This window comes from Pituophis catenifer, unplaced genomic scaffold (assembly GCF_029215685.1).
Source record: "Pituophis catenifer annectens isolate HBS135680 unplaced genomic scaffold, rPitCat1.0.hap2 SCAF_16, whole genome shotgun sequence".
NCBI classification, from domain to species: domain Eukaryota; kingdom Metazoa; phylum Chordata; class Lepidosauria; order Squamata; family Colubridae; genus Pituophis; species Pituophis catenifer.
Genome location: NW_027256896.1, coordinates 21,942,954 through 21,963,853, shown reverse-complemented (window position 1 = coordinate 21,963,853; position 20,900 = coordinate 21,942,954). Strand labels below are relative to the sequence as shown.

General features: G+C 47.2%; 1 protein-coding gene across 1 annotated transcript; it reads right to left on the bottom strand.

Annotated features, from left to right (window-relative positions):
• Positions 1 to 790: 790 nt before the first annotated feature.
• ADCY9 (adenylate cyclase 9) lies at positions 791 to 20,668 on the bottom strand. Its single transcript, XM_070955147.1, has 10 exons — positions 19,045 to 20,668; positions 14,253 to 14,425; positions 13,389 to 13,493; positions 12,508 to 12,725; positions 10,998 to 11,100; positions 9,535 to 9,743; positions 9,154 to 9,313; positions 8,043 to 8,191; positions 7,691 to 7,732; positions 791 to 6,778 (listed from the first exon to the last, which is right to left on the bottom strand). Exons 1-10 carry the CDS (start codon positions 20,666 to 20,668, stop codon positions 5,599 to 5,601), a joined length of 3,963 nt encoding a protein of 1,320 aa, XP_070811248.1. The 3' UTR covers positions 791 to 5,598.
• Between the last annotated feature and the right edge of the window lie 232 nt (positions 20,669 to 20,900).

Sequence of the window (20,900 nt, the reverse complement as noted above, 5' to 3'; positions counted from 1 at the left end):
AGGCCTTCCTGTGCAATAGCTACAGTGGCGGAGGGTTGGAGTTGTAACCAAGTGTGACTAAGAGAAAAAGCAGCAGCACCTCCATGGCCAGGTGCTCAACCGCCATGGGCTGCCATGTTTCTAAGGTGGAATGAGCAGAGGGGCTTGGTACCTTTCTTGGCAATTTTTTTTTTTTTTTTTTGCCCTTTCTTGGCAATTCTTAAAGGGTTGGAGGCATTTCCTGAAACCGAGCCAAAAGGCAGAAAGCGCCTAGATCTCCTTGAACAGCAAGTGCCTTATTTAAAAAATTCCCAGTTGCAGCAAGTCGACTGCTTGCAAGTACTAGATTCTCATGTTTGCAGTTACACTCTACTGTTTATTGCACAGTACACACAAACCCAGATTATTTCTTTTTTATCCCATTAGCCTATTAACCACATCGACTTGTGCCCCCTTGGCTAGCACAAAAAATGCCCGGAAAGATTGCCATCTTACTTTGGAAGAAGATGAAAGCCTGGCAGTCCAATAGCTACAGCAGTTGTGACCTTTGGGCTTGCTGGCACCATCACTGTGACCCATTTTGGTGGCTTGAGCACAGGGTCCAAAAGCTGCTTCTGCAAAGAATGAGGATCCATGCCTTGCCTCTTCCACTGAGTTTGCCCAGCCCTGCTCTCTTACCCTGGCAACTTTTGTAACTTGGCCTTGGCAGAGCTTTTGCTCAGCCTTCATAAGCATTGCCTAAATGCCCAGAGAGAAGTATGAGGGCACCATTCAATACACCCACCCACCCCCAAAAGAAGATCTGCACCTGTTTTGAAGGACCACAGATTTATTTTTCCTAGATAAATATTTCTTTGGCAGACAACTCATCACTGCTTGCAACAGAGTGTCTTGCACGCAGTATGTTATTTCAGTTGGCGTTTTCCATAGTAGGAGCAACTCTGTGGTTTCAGGTTAGGCTCAGAGTGAGGTTGCAGAAGATGAAGAAGTTAAACCTCAGCTTTTGTTGACGTGCGTTTCCCCAACATCACATGAGATCATTCTTGGTCCCTAAATGTTGCTGAAGTAGACTGAGAATGGGAAGAGCTTATGAGTGGTTTTTACTAATGGGGTTTAAAGTAATTTTAATAGCCTAGTAAGGGTTATTTTTCCCCATGTGTCCAACAATAGCAGTACTAAAACTTCTGAGCTGAAACAAAGAATCATGGTTGAGAACAGGATTGGAAAGATCCAGTTTTGTGACAAGATCGATTCGTGCTAAGAATAAATTCCTGGCTTTGAAACACTACCCTTTTCATGATTTCTACTGCAGTCACCTGACAGTAAACATTGGGCTGTGTATGGTTGCTCTCTGGATCCGGTGTATGAACAAAGAAGTGATCCTGCATATCCAATACAGAAGAGTTTAATAGAGAATTGATTACATTGCCTAAGTAACAAAGAAAGGTTTCTACCGTTCTTCCCCATTCATCTTGCAGCATTTCACCTTTGCTCTCAGGTGCCAGTCAGGCCTATTCTCAGCGGCTATTTACATCCCACATCTGGCAATACTCTCCACACTTCCGACAGTCAGTCAGTTAACCTCTGGGCCACCCCAGCACAGGAGTGGCTTGAGAGGAGTCAAGGCCATGCCAAGGAATGGATTTTAAAATCCAGCCCAGTTGCTCAGGAGCCTTCCCTCGGAAAGCCTGGCTCAAGGGAAGCCCAACAACCCTGATGCGTTCATATGGCACTATTGAGTCTTATGTACCCTGCAAACCAGCTGAAGATTAGTTAATAAATTATATCATGTTTACCCAAGAAATTGGCCTGAGTACACAATAGTCCAATTCACTGTATGTAGGCACATGGTTTGAGCACAGACACATTTCAAGCCAACGAAGCGGCTTCAAGTTTCATTGCTTATCTCTTGCTCTTCCCCTAATTCAGCACAAGAGGCAACAGTGACAAAGGATCAATTCTTGTGTACACTGAGGACAGACAAGGGTGTTGCATAGCCCAGACTTAAGACAGAGGCAAAGGAGGTGCACCACTTCCTATTTCCCAGGACAAAATGCATCTGCCAGGGCCTATTGCTAAGATGAAACAGCCCCAGAAAACTCCTAAAACACACCAACCAGCCATCAGACATAAAATGTTCCTGTCCAGATTAAGATGATCTGGTGTATCTTGCTTCTGAGATCTAGGAGAGCAGATACTCAAACCTCCCTGCTATGTGGATCAGCAGCACAGAAGAGGCAGTAGCAGTGAAGAACCAGCATACACTTGGGCAGCCCTCAAATTCTCCAGTGCTCAGGAGCTTCTCACAGAGGTCAATAGTCCCGTGGCCTCTTCTAGAGGTATTGTTTCTATAAAATGGGAACAGCGCCCCACTGGCACCATTGTGATCCCTGCACACTTCAGAACTAGCAGATGCTCTGTAGGAAATGCAAGTTATGGAGAAAAAGGAGAAACTATTATTCCTGCCAGGATTTACTAGGGAGCAAACCAGACAATCCCAGATGACAGGCAAGGAGGAAATTGCTTGCTGTGGAAGTCAAAAGCAAAGACTTTGATCAAGAGATTACAGTCAGCAGAAGAGGATGCAGGCTTGATCCACTCCCAAACAGGCACTTACTGCCTTGATTTGACTGAATCCAACTTCAGTAAGTGACAAGAATTTTAATGAAACTCCACTTTCAGCAAAGCAAGGCAGAGCTCCTTCCTAGCCCTCTTCTGTACAAAAGTCTCCCGTCTCTCCACATCAGGCCCTGATGTCTCCTTAAGCCACTTTACAGTACAGCCTAGCCTAAGCTGTGAGGAGTTTCCTTACAAAAAGGCACCAGACCTTGGCTTCTCTTACTATCCCACCCGTCCCTCCTACCCTTCAGGAATTTGCTGCTTGTTAGTCCATCAGTGTATTTCTTCTATCAGCCTGCAATTTCCCATTATATTGTCAAGTTCTTTCATCTCAGAATATTCCAAACCAAAATACAGGACACTGCACAGTATTGGAGTTGTATTATTTACATACACATTTAATAAAGCACTTATTCAAAACTTCTGAACTACCATGATGGACCCACAACCTGTCTTCTTTCAGAATTTTTGTTGCTGTTTTGCTATGCTTGAAATGCTCAACAGTTATTCCATTTTCCCAAGGGACCCTTCTTTCCATCTAGTTATCTGCAGATAGTGGCAACATGAACAGCTTTTAGAATAAAAACTGTCTGTGGAAGCCTGTTTAACTTGTCTTCTGGACCTTTCTGACAGGGAAAGGGCTGGAATACCCCACTAACCTTGGTTGAAGCAGTTATTTGGTCACAGCAAGAAATACTTTCTAGGATCCAAGATGGCTTAGGCCAGCAAGCTACCCTGTTTGCCATAGATAAAAGCTTCAAGATAGCATGCTGCATTCTTCAAAAGGAGGTTGTGGAATTTACTTTTCAGGTTACTTTGCTAAGTGAACACAACAGTTGCTGAACCATAAAATGGCCAAGCTCTTTCCCTCTCCAAGACCATTGGTGTCTGGAACTGAAGTAAATAAAATAAAGACTCAGAACTTTCTGCACTTTTGACACAAGAAAGAGCTACTCTCAGCAGCAATCTAGGCAATGCTACTGCTCTTATCTGAAAAGGTTGAATTTAACTCTGCAGGTCCCTTTTGGCAGGAAACCCTAGGCAATCAACAATCTACTCCATACTGAGAGCAGAACCCAGGAAGAAATCGAAGGACTATAGCTATAGCTATTTTTGATCCTGAAGCAAAATGCCACCACCCAAAAAAGTTCTTTCTAGTAGCTGTCTGCCTGCTGAGGCTTGGCATTAAGCGCGATCCACTTAGCATAGGGAAAACAGCAGTTCAAACAGAGACTAGGATTCAAAGGGTAACCTCAGATTATTCATTTATAGAGAATATAAATTGACACTGATTTTTCTGGAAGCTCGACTGAAAGGGAGGCAAGAAGATGCATCCAAATGAGTTCAGCCTACTCCTAACAACCTATTGCGTACATTGCTGGTAATTCCCAATCCTGGTGTTTACGAATGTAACCACAGTATGCTAGGCAGAAAAAAAGGTTGCCTTTGTAATTGCGCTTTGCGAAGCACACAGCCCTGTTTTCCTCCCTGAAAAGCGTGGAGGGCAGCCTGCATTGCTGCGCCTTCAGCCCATGCTGGAAAAGGGGCTTGCGCACTGTAGTGCTGTTTGGCACATCTGTGATGGTAGATTCAAAGAAAGAATGAGGTACAGAAAAGCTCCTTGGGCCACAAATTCTTGGGATGCGTTCAATAATTGGCAGGAAAAAAGCCTATACTCTAGTTTTAACAGAATCAGCTGACCCACAAAAAGAGGGAACTCTGTCATCTTCAGGCTTCATCAAGTCTGGTGGTGAAAAAGTGCCAAAGGAGAGTTCTATGATACATTAAAACTTAATACTTTTAAAGTAGCCCAAGTTTGTCTAACCCTAAAAGCATTTTGATTTTCAGGTTATTTGAGCTTGGAAAAAAGTAAGTAAGTCCCTATTCATTTTTGCATATTAATATTACAGATTTATGATTGAATTTCTTTTCTTTAGGTGGACCAATATTTCACTAGAGTATACTGGAATAAAAATATTGTGCCAAATAAAAGAGTGTATCATTTCCTCAGCAAAAGGCTACATGGCTGAGGTCTTATCTTATTCCCGCTTGTTTTGACATCTTGTGACACACAGTTATGACTCAAATACTGCACGAGTTAATCCAGATGCCCCTGGAGGTATTATCATCACCTTTGGGGCCAATTCTGCTGAGGGACAGGCTGCCTTTTGCATGTAGACAGGTAAACTGATGGGGGCCAGCAGGGCCCCCAAAGCAGAAAATAAAGTGGGGCAGGCCCAAGTCAGGCCTTACTACCTGCCCCCTAAATTGGCAAAGGAAAAATGAGGAACCACCAGGACCAAAACTGGCGGCACCAGCACATCCGACTGGCTGGGAAAGATGGGCTGTACACTACCTGCCCCCTTCTGATCTGCCGGGAAACGGCAAGTCCAGCGTTCCAGAAAGCACAATGGCACTTTAATCTGATTTTGGCAAACAACAGCTCAGCTGCTTCTTTAGTAAGTACTGAACTCCAAATGAAATCTTCTCATTCCTCCCTGTTCCAAGATGATCATTCCTTCCGGCCCCTGGTATCTCCTTTGAGCAGTTCTTAGTGTCGATCACAGAAGGTAGGCAAACATGCAATTGTCCGTGTTTACATATAAAGTGTGAGTGCTGTACACACTCACACCTATTTATTCACTCTGCTTGGAGGTGCAAAGGAAGCTGTTGATGAGGAACAAAAATGAAGCAACCACAGCTTGTCCTTTAAATGTGTTCCAAACCCCAATCTATATCGCTCCTCCTCAGTCCAGAGAGGAATCCAGCAGAGTCTGTCTGAAGGCACTTGATGTCTCCTCTCAGGAAAAAATAAACATTTCAAGGGAAGTGAAAAAGAGGGGCCAGAGCCTGGCATGGCTACGATCCTCTCCAATTCAGGTGCCCAAAGAAATGGGTAACAACTGAGCCAGGCTGTGTCATTTCCTGTCAGCCCACTGTGCAAGAGAAAAGGTCAGTTGGAGAGAGCTCAGATTTCTCGCTGAGAAGAATCGATGGGCATCACACACTCCGGGAGCTGTTCAGTTTGGTCAGTTCATTGACCTCTCCTGGCCCAGCCTCCTCACAGACACCCTTCTCACCAGCTGCACCAAACTGAGGGCGACTGTCTAATTTAACCAATTCTTTGGGAAACTTCTTGAAGCGGGGAAGCAAATCTTTGAGCTCTATGTCGGGAGGCATCTTGTCCAAGTTCTGTACAGAAGGCACCAAGTTGGTGATCTCATCAGTTGGAGACCGCCCAATGCTGCCATCCACTTGAACCCGAATATCTGGCGAGATAGACAACTGATGGTGGGGCACCACCCCACTGTCCATGCATTTGGGATAGAGGAAAGTCTTCATTTGGCCTTTGCCCTTCACATTGACTGTCCCACGGTAATCAAAGTCATAGCCCATTTTGTGAAGAATGCGGTAACTCTCCTCACTCACCTGGATCCGGCACTCGACTCCCGTGGTGTCCATCCTGCTTGCTATGTTCACAGTGTCCCCCCAGATGTCGTACAAGAGCTTGGTGGTGCCGATGACCCCAGCTGTCAGGGGGCCATGGTTAAAGCCGATCCTCAACTTAAAATTGAACCACAGCATGTTGTTGTTAAAGTCATCCACCACACGCATCATTTCTTTGGCAAATTCAAAGAGCGTCTGCAGATGGGCATGAGGGTTACTGCTGTCCTGGCACTGGGAAGCGTTCAGCCCAGAGGCAGCCATGTAGGTGGCCCCGATGGTTTTGATTTTCTCAATGTTGCTGTAATCAGGCTTGCTTAGCAGCTCATCAAAGTCTCCAATCAGTTCATTCAGGACACGGTAACATTCCTTGCCTCCTTCGTAATTCTCCTCGTAGAACTCACTGAAGTTCACAATGCTGGCAAAGATCACACCCCCGCTGTCGTGGTTTTTGGAATAGCTTTGAGACACTTTCAGCTGCTCGGCCACATGGTAGGGAATGATGTTCCGCAGGAGCCAGTCCGCCTGGTCCCTCATGCTTTGAATCTTGGTACGGTGAAGATCAGCTTCCACATCTCCATGATAATGGAGACGGTAACTCACCTCAAACTCCCGATTTAAGAACCAAACTAAGACAAGGAGAAGGAAGAGGCCTAAAACCACTTCCAGGCCAATCAGATCTGCCGGCCTACTGAAGTCCTCTGATGCAGACCTGTTGCAGACATTCTCTATGAAGCTGGGGAAGGAACAAAACAAAAAAGATAATGCATTCTTTAAAGATAACTTCAGATCATTCTGTTTGGGATCTCAAACAGGTGCTGTGATCATTATAATCATCTAGTTTTTACATGAACATGTATCAACATTTAAAGGCTCTGTGTGTTGGCACAAAGGGTACATGTGAAGCTGGGATATGCTGAAATGGCATCGGGCATGTAGGCTGAGGACGGCCAGCCCGATGCAACATTTTTTTCCAAGTCAAACTCCAAAGAGAATTTCCTTAAATCAAATGTGTGATGTACTCATTGTTAAGAACATCCAATTTTGATACGTATCTTGATACATATAGAAACTGTTCAACAGCTCAGATCATTACAGCTTCTCTCTTAGTAGTTAACAGAAGAGACACATCTGGCCACACTGCAAGTGAGAGACTTGTGAATATATAGGCATGACACCTTAAGAGCACCTGGCTTTATAATGTTATTGCTCTATAAAAATATTGTGCTTAGAAATAATCCATCTCACGCAGTAGTGGGTTCCACTTACCTTCGCTACTGGTTCGGAACTGTGAGTGCATGCGTGTGTGCACTCTGCACATGCGCAGAGTGCCCGTGATGATGTCCGGCGGGTGGGCAGAGCCTCCCGCCGCCACTACCGGATCGTCCGAACCAGGGCGAACCAGTAGAAACCCACCACTGAGAACGGCTCTCACGGCTTGAGAACTTAAGAGTACTCTGAGATTCATAAAAAGGAAACCTGTGGTTCACAGTCCAAATTTTAGCCTCTTCAAAATCTTTTTCATTTTGGTCACAACTTCTATACTGACTCTCAGCTGGCAGAATAGAGCAGTTTGGATCCTTAAAGAATATACACCAAAGACTGGAGGCTGACACACAATAAAGTCCAATAGCTCTTAAAAACATACCTTAGGTTCCTCAATGAAACAAGGTTTGAATCCTCCAAAACGCTGGAACAGAAACATAAGGGACTCACATTATCAACAAACCAACAGTCTGGACCAAAACAAAGGCAACCATATGGCAGTAGTCACAAAGTAGGACTTCTTCTCTCACTAAATTGCTAATCCCTGTGATGCATGCACACCCCAGCCCTCTTTAGACTTTCTCCTCCATCGCTTAGCCACACTCCTAGGCAAAACTGGCAACAATTGTGGCACTTCTCTTGAAGCAAGCAGGCTTCATTCCAGCATCCTGGGACCTTTCCTGGATATGGCAGCCTGGTCTTCATTAGGATTGCAGTGGTTTGTCTTGACTCACCTGTCAGGACACCAGGACACGTACAGGAGGAGGAGGAGGACCCCCCCAACAAGGGTAGCCAAAGTGGATCTCATCCAGGAGCTGAGCTGACAAAAGTTACAGTACTGGACTATTGTGATGAGAACTGCAGAACACATAAACATGGTGGACTGCAACAAAAGAAATGTTAGAACAGTGGAGCAAATTAGAGCAAAACTGCTGTACCTTTCCTCAAAAAAATCCCAAAGTTAAAATAAGCGACAATATTAGAGCAGTCACGAAATCTTTCATCCTCCATGGATTTGACTGAAGTCGTATTTAAGGTCTGTCTGCTTCTGTGCCTGGCAGAAAATGCCTAATTTCATTATGAGTTGGGAGGACAGAAACAGGGTGGCTCTGCCACGCAGATTCCTAGGGTGGTCAGACCACAGGCTGAAGTATCACCTAATCCAGGGAAAAGTTCACTAAAGGCAGGCAGTCTGATTCAGAATCCACTGGCTTCTTAGACAGTAGTCGTCCAGGGAATTGCAGCAGACCAAATTTGGGTGGAAGATAAACCTAGGAGGAGGAGGGAGGCGCCCCCTCCCTCCTCCTCTAGGCTCCCGGCGCTGGGAGCAAAACTCTGACTGAGAAGTGGAGCCCTTTGGGACTATTCTAGATGACTGGGATGGACAAAGGGGGCCACTGCCCCTTCCGGCTACCTGTTTCCACTCCTGGACAAGAAGTCTCTCCGTGTGATTTGGCACCAGAAGAGCCTGGTGGCGCAGCAGACTAATAGCCTGTTATTAACATTCAGCTGCCTGCAATTACTGCAAGTTTGAATCTCCCCAGGCTCAAGGTTGACTCAGCCTTCCATCCTTTCTAAGGTAGGTAAATTGAGGACCCAGTTTGTGGGGGCAATAAGCTGACTTTGTATAAATATACAAAAGTATGAAGGTTATTGCTTAACGCATTGTAAGCTGCCCTGAGTCTCTGGAGAAGGGCGGCATATAAATCAAATTTAAAAAAAAAAAAATTTTAGACCCAGAGCATCCAATGACCGAAAGTAGGGTAAAAGATATCCCCACACCCCGTGCTTTCTCACTCGGAAACTCTGCTTGCCCACCAAGAGCTGGTGCTGAGGCCAACGTACATAGAGGTTGGATCCAAACTCAGAGGTGAAGTGTGAGAAGACCGCAAGAGCAGGCAGGGAGATCAAAACGGCTCCGATGAAGTGTCGGGGCAGCCACCCAGCAATCACTTCCAAGAGTCGCTTGGTGCAGACCATCATATCCTCCAGAAAGAAAGCCATCCTGGAAACCGTAGAGACAGCTGCTGAGCTTTCCCTGCCCTTAGCCTCAGGAGAATGCTTCTCCACCACAAGTGCCCATCAGTGACATCAGAGCTTCCCCCCTTCCAAAATCAGGACAGCCTCCCTTTGCACCGGGGGGGGGGGGTGCATTTGCTGTCACCTGCATCCAACAAGGAAGCCCTGATATTGAAGGAGGGAGGACAAGCACAGCGTTTGGCTCACCTGATGGAGACAGTAAGAGAGACCACCTCGAGCAAGACGGCCACTACTGCCACAGCCACGGCTGCAGGAGGAGGAGGAGAGGCCACCACCCCATGTTTCAGGAAGCAAGCGATGGAGAGGATGAGGAAGACGGTGGCGGATAGGCATACGTCCAGGAGGGAGCTGAAGGTAGCGCTAGCGAAGGTCTTCACAGGGACTCTTCTAACAACCTGGGGAGAACGAAAAGGTTGAAGTTGGCTGGCCACACAGGAGCTTCTTCAGAACCCAACACCAAGCAGGGAAATCAAAAGTCACCTAACTCTACACTTTTCGCTTTGATTTCAGAATCTGATCCAGAGATGACCTCCACTCTTTACAATGGTTCTCTGCTCTCTATTTTAGAAAAAAATTACTAAGATACAGCAGCAGTTTTCAGAATCAGTTTCTAAAAGACCACCAGAATGAAAACAATCAGCAAAAGTGAGTACAACAAACCGAATCTAGATTCTTACAGGAAGTTATTCTCAAAACCGCTTTAGAAGAAATCAGATAACTTCTCCTTGATATGAGGTTATTATAAGTGTCATGGATCGTTACTTCGGATAGCTGAGAGATATTTTAGTTTATAACCAGACCTTCCAGTCTACAGACCTTGTTTTTAACCACCTATCTTTTAATTATCTTCGTATGCAAACAGTGCACATTTGCCCACTCTGTATGGAATGACAAGGAAAAAAACCTGACTTAGTGAATATAGACACACAAAGGAAGAAGTGATACAGGACTAAAGTTTAAAGCAGTCACAACAGGGACTGTTTCCAGGACAAAGGTCTGTAAAATAAATAATCGATAAAAACATTCTTGGGGAAGCTTGCAAATTTGAGCCCAAATTTATATGTGAAGTTTAGTGGCCTGAAGAGTAGTATGTCTCCTGCAGTTTATCAGATACGTTGCCAGAATTTCATATACCTATTTAAATAAAAGCAGTAAAATGCTAGAAGAGAAAAAAGTTTTATTTGTTAATTTATATGGTTCAAGTAGGAAGGGTGTGAATGTTTGTACATAAAAGCAAGCTCCTTAAATTTAGCATCAAGCCAACATAGTTTATCAAAACAGGTATTACATGTTCCTGGTTGGAGACTCTAGACAGGAGCCTGGTTGCTACGCTGCGGATGCTGCAATTTCAGTTTCTCTTTCAAAGACTTCCCTTCACCAATAGCAAAAGCAGAGACAAAACACACTTGAAATGATTTAAAACAAAGCCTAAATCAAAAGTAACTGCCAAACTGCCAACCAAGCTTCTTTTTCAAAGAGGGAATATCAGTGTAGAAAACAGGCAGCATAACAATTACTGATCTCTCCCCAGTCAACATGAACAGTTAAAATAAACATAAATTGTTTTGGAATTTTGTTACTGTGTTCCTCAGATACTATCAGCATGCATGTGCCTGTGTGCACACAGATCCACACACACAAAACCTTACCTCTTCTTGGTAGCTGCTCCGGTAGGCCATCTCCAAATCAGGTTCAAGGAAGTTCAGGCTCAACTTGTTAATGGGTGGCTTAAAAAAATAGTCTTTCATCAAGCTGAGGGAAAACATTCATTTTAGGAAAGTTTATTTTCCAACAAAGAAATAATGATTAATCATCCTCCTTTGACAGATCACTGAAACACAGGCATCTTTAATTATTAGCCCATCCTTAATTGGGCTTGGGGAAAGAGGAGTGCTGTATTAACTCTTCAAATAAAAAGTAATTGCTGCTTAATGACTGGACCTCAATCAACTACACTGCATGAATAATTTTCTTTTCCTTCTGCTCTACTGTGTCTGATTCTCAGAGATTGCCTGGACAAGTCCCTGTAATTTTCTTGACATTGCCAAACAATTTTTTCAGAAGTTGTTTGCCAATGCCTACTTACTAGGGCTGTGACAAAATGACTGGCCCAAGGTCATCCAACGGGCTTTGTGTCTAAGGTGGGAGCCAAGAATAAACTTCTAATCTCAGCACTGCCATAAACTTGTTGGCAAACAACGAATGAGACCACACAGATCACAAAGCGCCTATTCTGATTGTTGCAAACAGATCACTCATCCTCAGCACAGAGAAATTAGGACAATCAGCAGCTCGTTGAAAAAAAACCACAGAACTTATCTCTTCCAAGCATTTCAGCCAGACTCTATCTGTCAACATAAAAACTGCATAAATGAGACCACCATTAAATAAGGAAAAGTCCCCTTGCCAGGGCCAGAGGTCTCGTTGTTGCAACTTAACAAGTATGCACAACAAGTTGGCTTCCTGTTTGTATGCTGAGACCCTGCACTCCACCAAGCCTCAGAAAAGTGGCATTCGTGTATGTTAAAAAAAAGAATACGACCTTATAATTAGTAAAATTTTAGAGTGTGCAGAGATAAGTAAATTAACGCACGAGATAAATAATGATGAAAATTCAGATTATGATACTGTGTGGGGAAGATGGTACGAATGGATAAATGATAGAATCAAGGAAGGAGTAAAAGGTGTAGAAATCAATTAGAAATACATAGTATAAATAACACCAGATATTTTTTTTCATGTATATATATACAAACACTGCGAATCCGATGTCAAATAGAAATTGTTATTATATTTTATCTGTATAAAAAAAAATCAATAAAGTGTAAATAAAAAAAAAAAAGAATTGGTGAGATTAGCTGATTTAACTGCAGCATGTCTGTTCACAGGCTGCAGGTTAACACTCAACCTTCCTGGACACAATACAACTTTAAAGAGAACTAGACTGATAAAAGAAAACACTGATAAAAAATTGAGCAAATCAAGCCCATTTGGTTCAGCAATTTTCTATTCCATAGGAAGTGATAAGCAGAGGGAGGGGCTGAGCAAATGGCACTCAGACTGGTGGGTCTTGAAGCGCTCCATCTCCCCCCAATCTGCTGAACCTTGTGGAGCCCCATGGAGAGCAAAGGTCCAAGTGATGAGAATGCTTTGCCTGACCTGTCTTCTTTAATGACATCAACAAAGTGAGCATCTGTTTTTTCTCGGATATTTTTGAACCGCAGTGGCAGAAGAGCTGAATGATCCAAGCTTGCTCCAACCCATCTTCCCTTCTCTTGCAACATTTCATAAAGAGACGTTTGGCTGTTGCTGAGTTTTTCCTCTTGTGGGGGACTTAGAAGTCCATTCCGAGACTTTGGGCTGCCTCCCCCAGGACTCTGAATGAGACAAAAAGAGAAAAATTGAAGTAGTTTATAATTAAGTCAGAGAGAATTCAGATTATACTTGTCTGTTTCTACAAGTATACTGTGGTAGAAAAATCATCTCTGTTCAACGATTTTGTTCTATTTTTGAATGTATAATTTTTAAAAATATCCAAAGTACATCACGGTGCTCTTCAAATCATCCTAGGGAGAAATCTCATACATACGATTCCTGAGAATAAGAAAAGGGCTTGGAACCATCTGCACTCAAGAACACCTAGGCGAACACTTGAAGGCCATCTCATTCCAAAGTTTTACTTGCACCCTATTTGAGTCTGTCTCATCTCATGACCGACCTGCATCAGCTTCTGCTCCGTTGATGAAGAGAAGAAGGTGACTTGAAGAATAAAAGAGCCTTGGTAGTACGGTGGTTTAATGCACCCTGTTATTAACACAGCTGCCTGCAATTTCTGCAGGTTCGAATCTTACCAGGCTCAAGGATGACTCAGCCTTCCATCCTTTCTAAGGTACGTTAAATGAGGACCCAGTTTGTGGGAGCAATAAGCTGACTTTGTATAAATATACAAAAGTATGAAGGCTATTGCTTAACGCACTGTAAGCCGCCCTGAGTCTCCGGAGAAGGGCGGCATATAAATCAAATTAAAAAAAAAAAATTACCTTTGTGCTGGTCTTATGGTCCTCCTGGCATCCATTTTGAAATGTTCCTTCCTCTGCACTCACAGCACAGCCAGGGGAAAAAGTAACACTGCACGAATGGCAGATCTGCAACCACAAAGAAACATACTACAGGGTGAATTGCTCCTTTCGTCCCTGGCCTGCCTCTACTGCCAGTGTCTGTATGCTATTCAAAATGGCACATATTTTGTGTAACTCCTGGGGTGCTATCTAGTCTGCACGTGACACTTTTCCTCCCTTAAATGTTTCAGAACACAATGAGGCACTTAGGCATTGAAAGAAGTTATCATGCACATGAGAAGACACAGTTAGCATTTAGCAGCTGTCTTTTCCCCATCTCATATCTCAACCTAATTTGTACATATCAGCAGATTAAATCAATTATAATATTAGAAAAGCAAATGCTTGATTTTTGGAACAAATGCTTTTATACACCCTTTGCAAAAGCAGACCCATCCAAAAAGTTATGGTCTTTTTTCTTACTTGCATTTAATGATTTTGTGTCACTCACTCTACCAAGGCTGGCAACCGTGATCCTTGCCCCTTTATGCTAGCTGCTTGCTGGCTTTTTCTCAGAAGTGCTTAGAGCAGCATTTTTCAACTTCTGCAATTAACGACACAAGGGCTCCTAAACTATGTGAGATTTAAACCAAGCCCCTCAAAGCCAACTCATAATCCACACCTTCTCGTGTTATGACTTCCAGAGCAAAAAAATAAACCAATTTATGATTTGCCTTCTTAGAGGATCAGTAACTGCAGATGAAAGCTTCCAATTTTGGGTAGGTTGTGAAAATAGGTTTCTAAAAACAAATCCATAGAAATGTACAGAATTTGCATTTTTCGAACCTTATTTTTTTCTAAGTACTTGAATGTTTTTGCTAAATCATCCACATTCTCCGATGAAGTTCCCTGTGACTTGCTTCCATCTCCTGCTTCTAGACCTGGAAGGAGGAGCGTCTCTGAGCAGCTGCAATGTGTCTCCTTCTTTTTCAAGCCAGAGATCAAGTATGTTTTCAAACCTACAGGAAAACTATAGTTAACATATCTGTTGTTATTCTTCTACTATACACTTCCCCCAACTTACCTGTAGAGCTCCTTTCTGCAAAACGCTGTTTACTACAGATGGCCATCCTACATCCCTTGCCATCACAGCCTGCAGAGAAATGACTCATTTCTCCTTTGGAAACAGCCAAATCCACTTTTTAGCAACAAATCTGCATTTTATAAATTACTTGGCCAGCTACTAGGGTAGTAATTGATTTCTCATTGGCTAGTTTTCTATTCTTTTTTTTAATACCGCGTTTCCCCAAAAATAAGACCCTGTCTTATATTTTTTTGAAACCTGGAATAAGCGCTTGGCCTTATTGCCATGCACTCAAAAGCCCGATTGGGCTTATTATCAGGGGATGCCTTATTTTTGGAGAAACAGGGTAGGATTGTGAAATATAATCCATGAGTACTTTCAAATTTTTAAAAACTGTACATATTTTGTTTTTACTTTTACTTAAAAGCACTGTTTTAGTGTCACTGTGAATGTTAACTCAAAAGGCTTTTTGTATCAAATGATCAAACTAAAAAGACCAAATTGGGAACAGCTGTGTGTCATCTGCAAATTGATGAGCGTCCCTTCAATTCTCCCATCTGGGTCATTTCTAAAGACCCTGAAGAGCACTGGTCCCAAGAAAGAACCTTGAGGTATCCCACTGCATGCTTCCCTCCACACCAATGTCGTTCCATAAAGACCACATGCTGAGTGTGGTCGATCAGCCAATTGCAAACCCATCTGGTAATGGCACAGCGTGTCCCATACTGTTCTCTCTTATCAAGTAGCCGGCTGTCTTAAATAAATAAATAAATAAATAATTTTATTTCTATACCGCCCTTCTCCCGAAGGACTCAGGGCGGTGTACAGCCTATTTAAAAACACAAAAACACGACAACAATTTAAAATTTAAAATCATTAAATAATTAGGCTCCAATTAAAATCCCAGAAATTTAAAATACCCCAATTTAAAACGTTATGTTAATAGCCCTGCCTGGCGGAACAACAGGGTCTTCAGAGCGCAGCGAAACACCCGGAGGTCGGAAATCTTTCGTATTTCGGGGGGCAGTTCATTCCACAGGGCTGGGGCTCCCACAGAGAAGGCCCTCCCCCTGGGTGTCGCCAGCCGACATAACTTGGCTGATGGCACCCGGAGGAGACCCTCTCTGTGGGAGCGGACTGGTCGGTGGGAGGCTATTGGTGGCAGAAGTCGGTCTCGAAGGTACCCGGGTCCTATGCCATAGAGCGCTTTAAAGGTGGTAACCAACACCTTGAATCGCACCCGGAAGACCACTGGGAGCCAGTGCAGCTCGCGCAGTTAGGGTGTCACGTGGGCGCAACGGGTTGCACCCATAACCACCCGCGCGGCCGCATTCTGGACCAGTTGGAGCCTCCGAGTGCTCTTCAAGGGGAGCCCCATGTAGAGAGCATTACAATAGTCCAACCGGGAGGTGACAAGGGCGTGAGTGACCGTGCGCAAGGCGTCCCGATCCAGAAAGGGCTGCAACTGGCGAATCAGGCGAACCTGATAAAAGGCCCCCCTGGCCACGGCCGTCATGTGCTCTTCTAAAGACAGCCGTGCGTCCAGGAGGACACCCAGATTGCGAGCCCTCTCTGTGGGGGGCAAGGATTCACCCCCAATAGTCAGCGATGGCACCTGCTGACTATATTGGGGCGCCGGAAGCCACAGCCACTCGGTCTTGGAGGGGTTGAGTCTGAGCCTGTTCCTCCCCATCCAGGCCCGCACGGCCTCCAGGCAGCGGGACATCACATCAAGGGCATCGTTGGGGTGGTCTGGGGTGGAGATGTACAGCTGAGTATCGTCAGCGTACAGATGACACTTCACCCCAAAACCACGGATGATCTCACCCAGCGGCTTCACATAAATGTTGAACAGGAGAGGCGAGAGGACCGACCCTTGCGGCACTCCCCATGTGAGATGCCTCGAGGTCGACCTCTGTCCCCCTGCCAACACAAACTGCGAGCGGTCGGAGAGGAAGGAGGAGAACCACCGCAAAACGGTGCCCCCTATTCCTAACCCCCTCAACCGCTGCAGCATGATACCATGGTCGATGGTATCAAAAGCCGCCAAGAGGTCTAATAGGACTAGGACAGAGGAGCAGCCCCTGTCCCGAGCCCTCCAGAGATCATCGACCAACGCGACCAATGCCGTTTCAGTGCTGTACCCCTGCCTGAAGCCCGACTGGTACGGGTCTAGATAGATAGCTTCATCCAGGTGCCGGGGAAGTTGTCGTGCCACCACGCTCTCAACAACCTTCGCCACAAAACGAAGGTTGGAGACTGGACGATAGTTGGCTAATTCAGCCGGGTCCAGGGAAGGCTTCTTGAGGAGGGGCCTCACTACCTCCTCTTTCAAGGCGGCAGGAAAGGCACCCTCACTCAGAGAAGCACTTATAATCCCCTGGAGCCAGCCTCGTGTAACCTCCCGGGAGGCCAGCACCAACCAGGAGGGACACGGGTCCAATAAACACGTGGCGGCACTAATCTTACCCAGAACCCTGTCCACATCCTCGGGAGTCACAGGATCAAACTCCTCCCAGGTAACATTCTCAAGACCTGCCCTCGTCTCCTCCCGTGGACTCATCCAGTCGGAGTCCAAGCCATCCCGAATCCGAGCGACTTTATCGTGCAGGAATTGCACAAAATCCTCAGCGCGACCCTGCAAGGGATCTTCCCGCACTCCCCCCCGGAGGAGGGAGTGGGTCACCCTAAACAAGGCGGCTGGGCGGTTCTCTGCAGATGCGATAAGAGCAGAAAAGTGGTTAGACTTTGCCGCTTTTATCGCCACTAGGTAGGTCTTGATATAAGACCTCACCTGTGTCCGGTCGGAATCGGATTGACTAGTCCTCCAAATGCTCTCTAGGCGTCTTTTCCGACGCTTCATCTCTCTCAGCTCCTCAGAGAACCAAGGAGCCAGTTGAGATCGGCATCGGGTCAGAGGCCGCAAAGGCACGACGCGGTCCAAAGCTCCAGCGGCCGCCCTTTCCCAGGCGGCCACCAGCTCTTCAGTCGAGTCGTGTGTTAGGGTCTCAGGGCACGGCCCAAGCTCCGTCAGGAACCTTTCGGGTTCCATCAGGCGCCTGGGACGGAACCATCTAGTTGGCTCCGTCTCCCTGCGGCGGGGGACGGCAGTAGGAAAGTCTAGTTGGAGGAGCGAATGATCTGTCCATGACAAGGGTTTAATATCTAGGTCCCCTCTACCAAGATCATTCAACCACTGACCAGAAACAAAAATCAGGTCCAGAGTGTGTCCCCCTATGTGAGTTGGGCCTTGAACTAACTGGGTCAGGTCCATGGCCGTCATGGAAGCCATGAACTCCCGAGCCGCCTCTGACGCCTCACCCGCGGATGGAAGGTTGAAATCCCCCATGACGATAAGTCTGGGGGTATCAACCGCCACCCCGGCAATGACGTCGAGTAGCTCGGGCAGGGTCGCTGCCACGTGGCAGGGAGCCAGGTACGTAGTCAGCAAACCCATCTGCACCCCACGGCCCCACTTTACACAGAGGGACTCACATCCGGCTATCTGAGGAACAGTGGTCTCCCTCGGACAAAGACTTTCCCTAATAATCACCGCCACTCCCCCACCCCTCCCCTGGGCCCTTGGCTGATGAAATGCATGGAAACCTGGCGGGCACATCTCAACGAGGGGGACCCCCCCCTCCTGGCCCAACCAGGTCTCCGTAATACCTGCCAGGTCCGCACCCCCCTCCGAAATAAGGTCACAAATGAAGGGGGCTTTATTAACCACCGACCTGGCATTACACAACATCAGCCGCGGACCCAGAGTCTTGTACTCTATCCAATGCCTTACTGAAATCTAAATCTATTACATCCATAGCATTCCCTTAGTGTGTGGAAATAGGGCCTCACTGCTGAAGAAAAACTGTTTTTTGTGTACTTTATAACATCTTTTACTCCAGTCTCACGCACTACTCACATTTATCTCAATACTCTGTGCTTTTCTTTTATTTAAAATGCCTTTACTAATCCTTGTCTGTGACATTAATAAAAATTGATACTAAACTGCTAGAAGTTGGTCAGCAGAATAAAAAGTCTGCGGACTATATACCAACTTCTAGCAGTTTACAATACTCATAGAATTCTAAAAACTGTCCCCCAAAAAGCTGGTATCAAAAGCAACTTTTTTCCTTGCTCAACCATCTTATGGAAGAGCTATCTTAACTGTCCTCCAGAATACTGTAGGGTTTTTTTTCCTTCCAAAGTGATAATTTCTTTTTACCAAACATCATGTGACTTACCTGCATAGCAATAAAAGTATATTTTTATTATGGAAGTGTACATTTTAGTGTTAAATCACATGTCACAAACTATAAAATAATCAGTTAATTAAAATTCCACTTGGAAACCAAAAGACATTGCAGCTACAATGCATACCTCCCTCATCTTTAGTATCTCTTCAAGAACCAGGAAGGGCCGAGGCACCACGTTTACATGGCAGGTTTCATGTAAAATATGAAATTGATCCAAATTTGCTCACATTAGCACAAGAGAAGGAAAAGGCTAACTTCCAAAACAAATCAACTTATTCACAGGCAAAAATGAGAGAAATACCTTTCAGCTGGTCTGCTACCACGCTCTGGCCCACACGCTCCATCACCTTTCCATCCTCCATTTCGTAGCGATCATCCAAGTATTTTGCAGTAGCCTCTGAAATATGGACCTTTCCAGCGACACCCAGTTGTTCCATTAAGTTAGCTAAATTGACATCATTGGACCAGACATCAAACTTAAACCTCCTCATTCCCAAAATGCCACAAAGGACTGTTCCGGTGTGTACGCCAACCCTCATATTCACCATCTCCTTCTTCTCTTGGCAAAACTGCTCAATGGCTTTGATCATGCCCAAGCCCATCTCGATGCAGCAGTAAGCGTGATCCGCTCGGGGCTCGGGACACCCTGCCACACAGTAGTAGCAGTCCCCCAAAGTGCTTATCTTCTCGCACTTGGTGTCCTCGCAGAGGCGATCAAAGCGGCCAAAGAGGTCATTCAAAAGCCCCACCAAGGCATGCGCAGATTTGTTGGCACTCATTTTGGTAAAGCCTACAATATCGGCAAACAAAATACTGACTTGTTCTATCTGCTGCATCTTGAAGGGGCGAAAGACAATGGGGGTCTTCTGAATAGATGGTTTCTTCTTCCTACTTTTGGGGCTGGAGGCAGAATGGCGTTTGACGGAGGAGTTCTCGCTGTCCTCATCCCCCTGCTTCATCAGGTCGTCGGCGATGATCCTGGGCATGACCGAGTGGATCATGCGCTCCTTCAAGGCCTTCTCCACCTCCAGGTCCTTCCCGTGCATGATGGACTGCCCCACCTTGAGGAAGGTGCTCCTGGACCGCACCTCCGACATGATGAAGAGGTGAACGCCGGTGGCGTGGATGCAGAGGTGCAGCAGGGCCTTGCCCAGGAGCTCCCAGGGGGCCAGCCGCTGGCCCGGCGGGCGCGCGAAGCAGCGCTCGTCGCGGAAGCCGTAGCCCAGCGCCTCGAAGAGCGCCGAACCGCCCAGTCCAAACAGCAGGCTCAGGTAGAGCGGCAGGTGCGGCACGGCGTAGAGCAGCAGCAGCGCGGCCACGCACAGCGAGAAGCTGCCCACCGGGGACAGGCAGGGCGGGGGCGCGGCGCGCGCGCTCCCGTTGCCCCCCGCGCCGGGCCCGGGCGCCGTCGGCAGCTGCGTGGCCAGCGGGAGGGCCAACACCAGGAGGGTCAGCGCCAGCGACGAGCCGGCCGGGTGGCGGCCGTAGGCGCGCGTGAAGGTGAAGAGAAGCGCGGCCAGGCAGGCGGCCAGGAAGGCCAGCGCCACCCCCGCCGCCGCCGCCCCGCCCCGCCGCCAGCCCAGGTAGGCGCCCCACAGCAGCGCCGCCGCGCCCAGGTAGCAGAGCGCGTAGCGGAGCCGGCGCCGCGTCTGCGGGAAGCGGCGCTCGCGGCAGGCCTGCTCCAGGTTGCTCGAGTCGAAGCGCGGGTCCCACCAGCGCGACGAGGCGCGCTCGAAGAGCTGCGGCGCCCGCCCGGCCCCCAGCCCCAGCCCCAGCCCCGGCCCCAGCGCCGCCCGCGCGCGCCCACGCCGCCCGCGCCCACGCCCCGCCGCCGCCTGCAGCCGCACCGCCACGCGCCCGCCGCCCCCGGCCACGCTCACCTCGGTGCCACGCGGCGGGGAGCCGGCGGCCGCCACCGCCGCCATGGCCCCGCCCGCCTCACCCGGCGCCGCTCAGCCCAACCCGCCGCCGCCGCCGCCGCCTCTCAGGCCCGGCCTCCCGCTGCTCCCGCCGGGCCTCGCCGGGCTCCGCCGCATGGCGCCGCGCCGGAGCCCCCCGCCCGGCTGCTCCCCTCCCCCGCCCTCGCCGCCGCCTGCCTGGAAACGCCTCACGGGCCGCGTCGAAGGAGGGGGAGGGGCGGCGGCGGCGCCGAGGCTG

Coding starts and splice junctions, on each gene's coding strand:
- ADCY9 (XM_070955147.1), bottom strand. CDS start 20,668: ATGGCGGCGGTGGCGGCCGCCGGCTCCCCGCCGCGTGGCACCGAGGTG. Junction 11,101..12,507: donor GATGTCATTAAAGAAGACAG/GTCAGGCAAAGC, acceptor GTTTTCCCTCAG/CTTGATGAAAGACTATTTTT. Junction 8,192..9,153: donor AGTTTGGATCCAACCTCTAT/GTACGTTGGCCT, acceptor CTTTTGTTGCAG/TCCACCATGTTTATGTGTTC.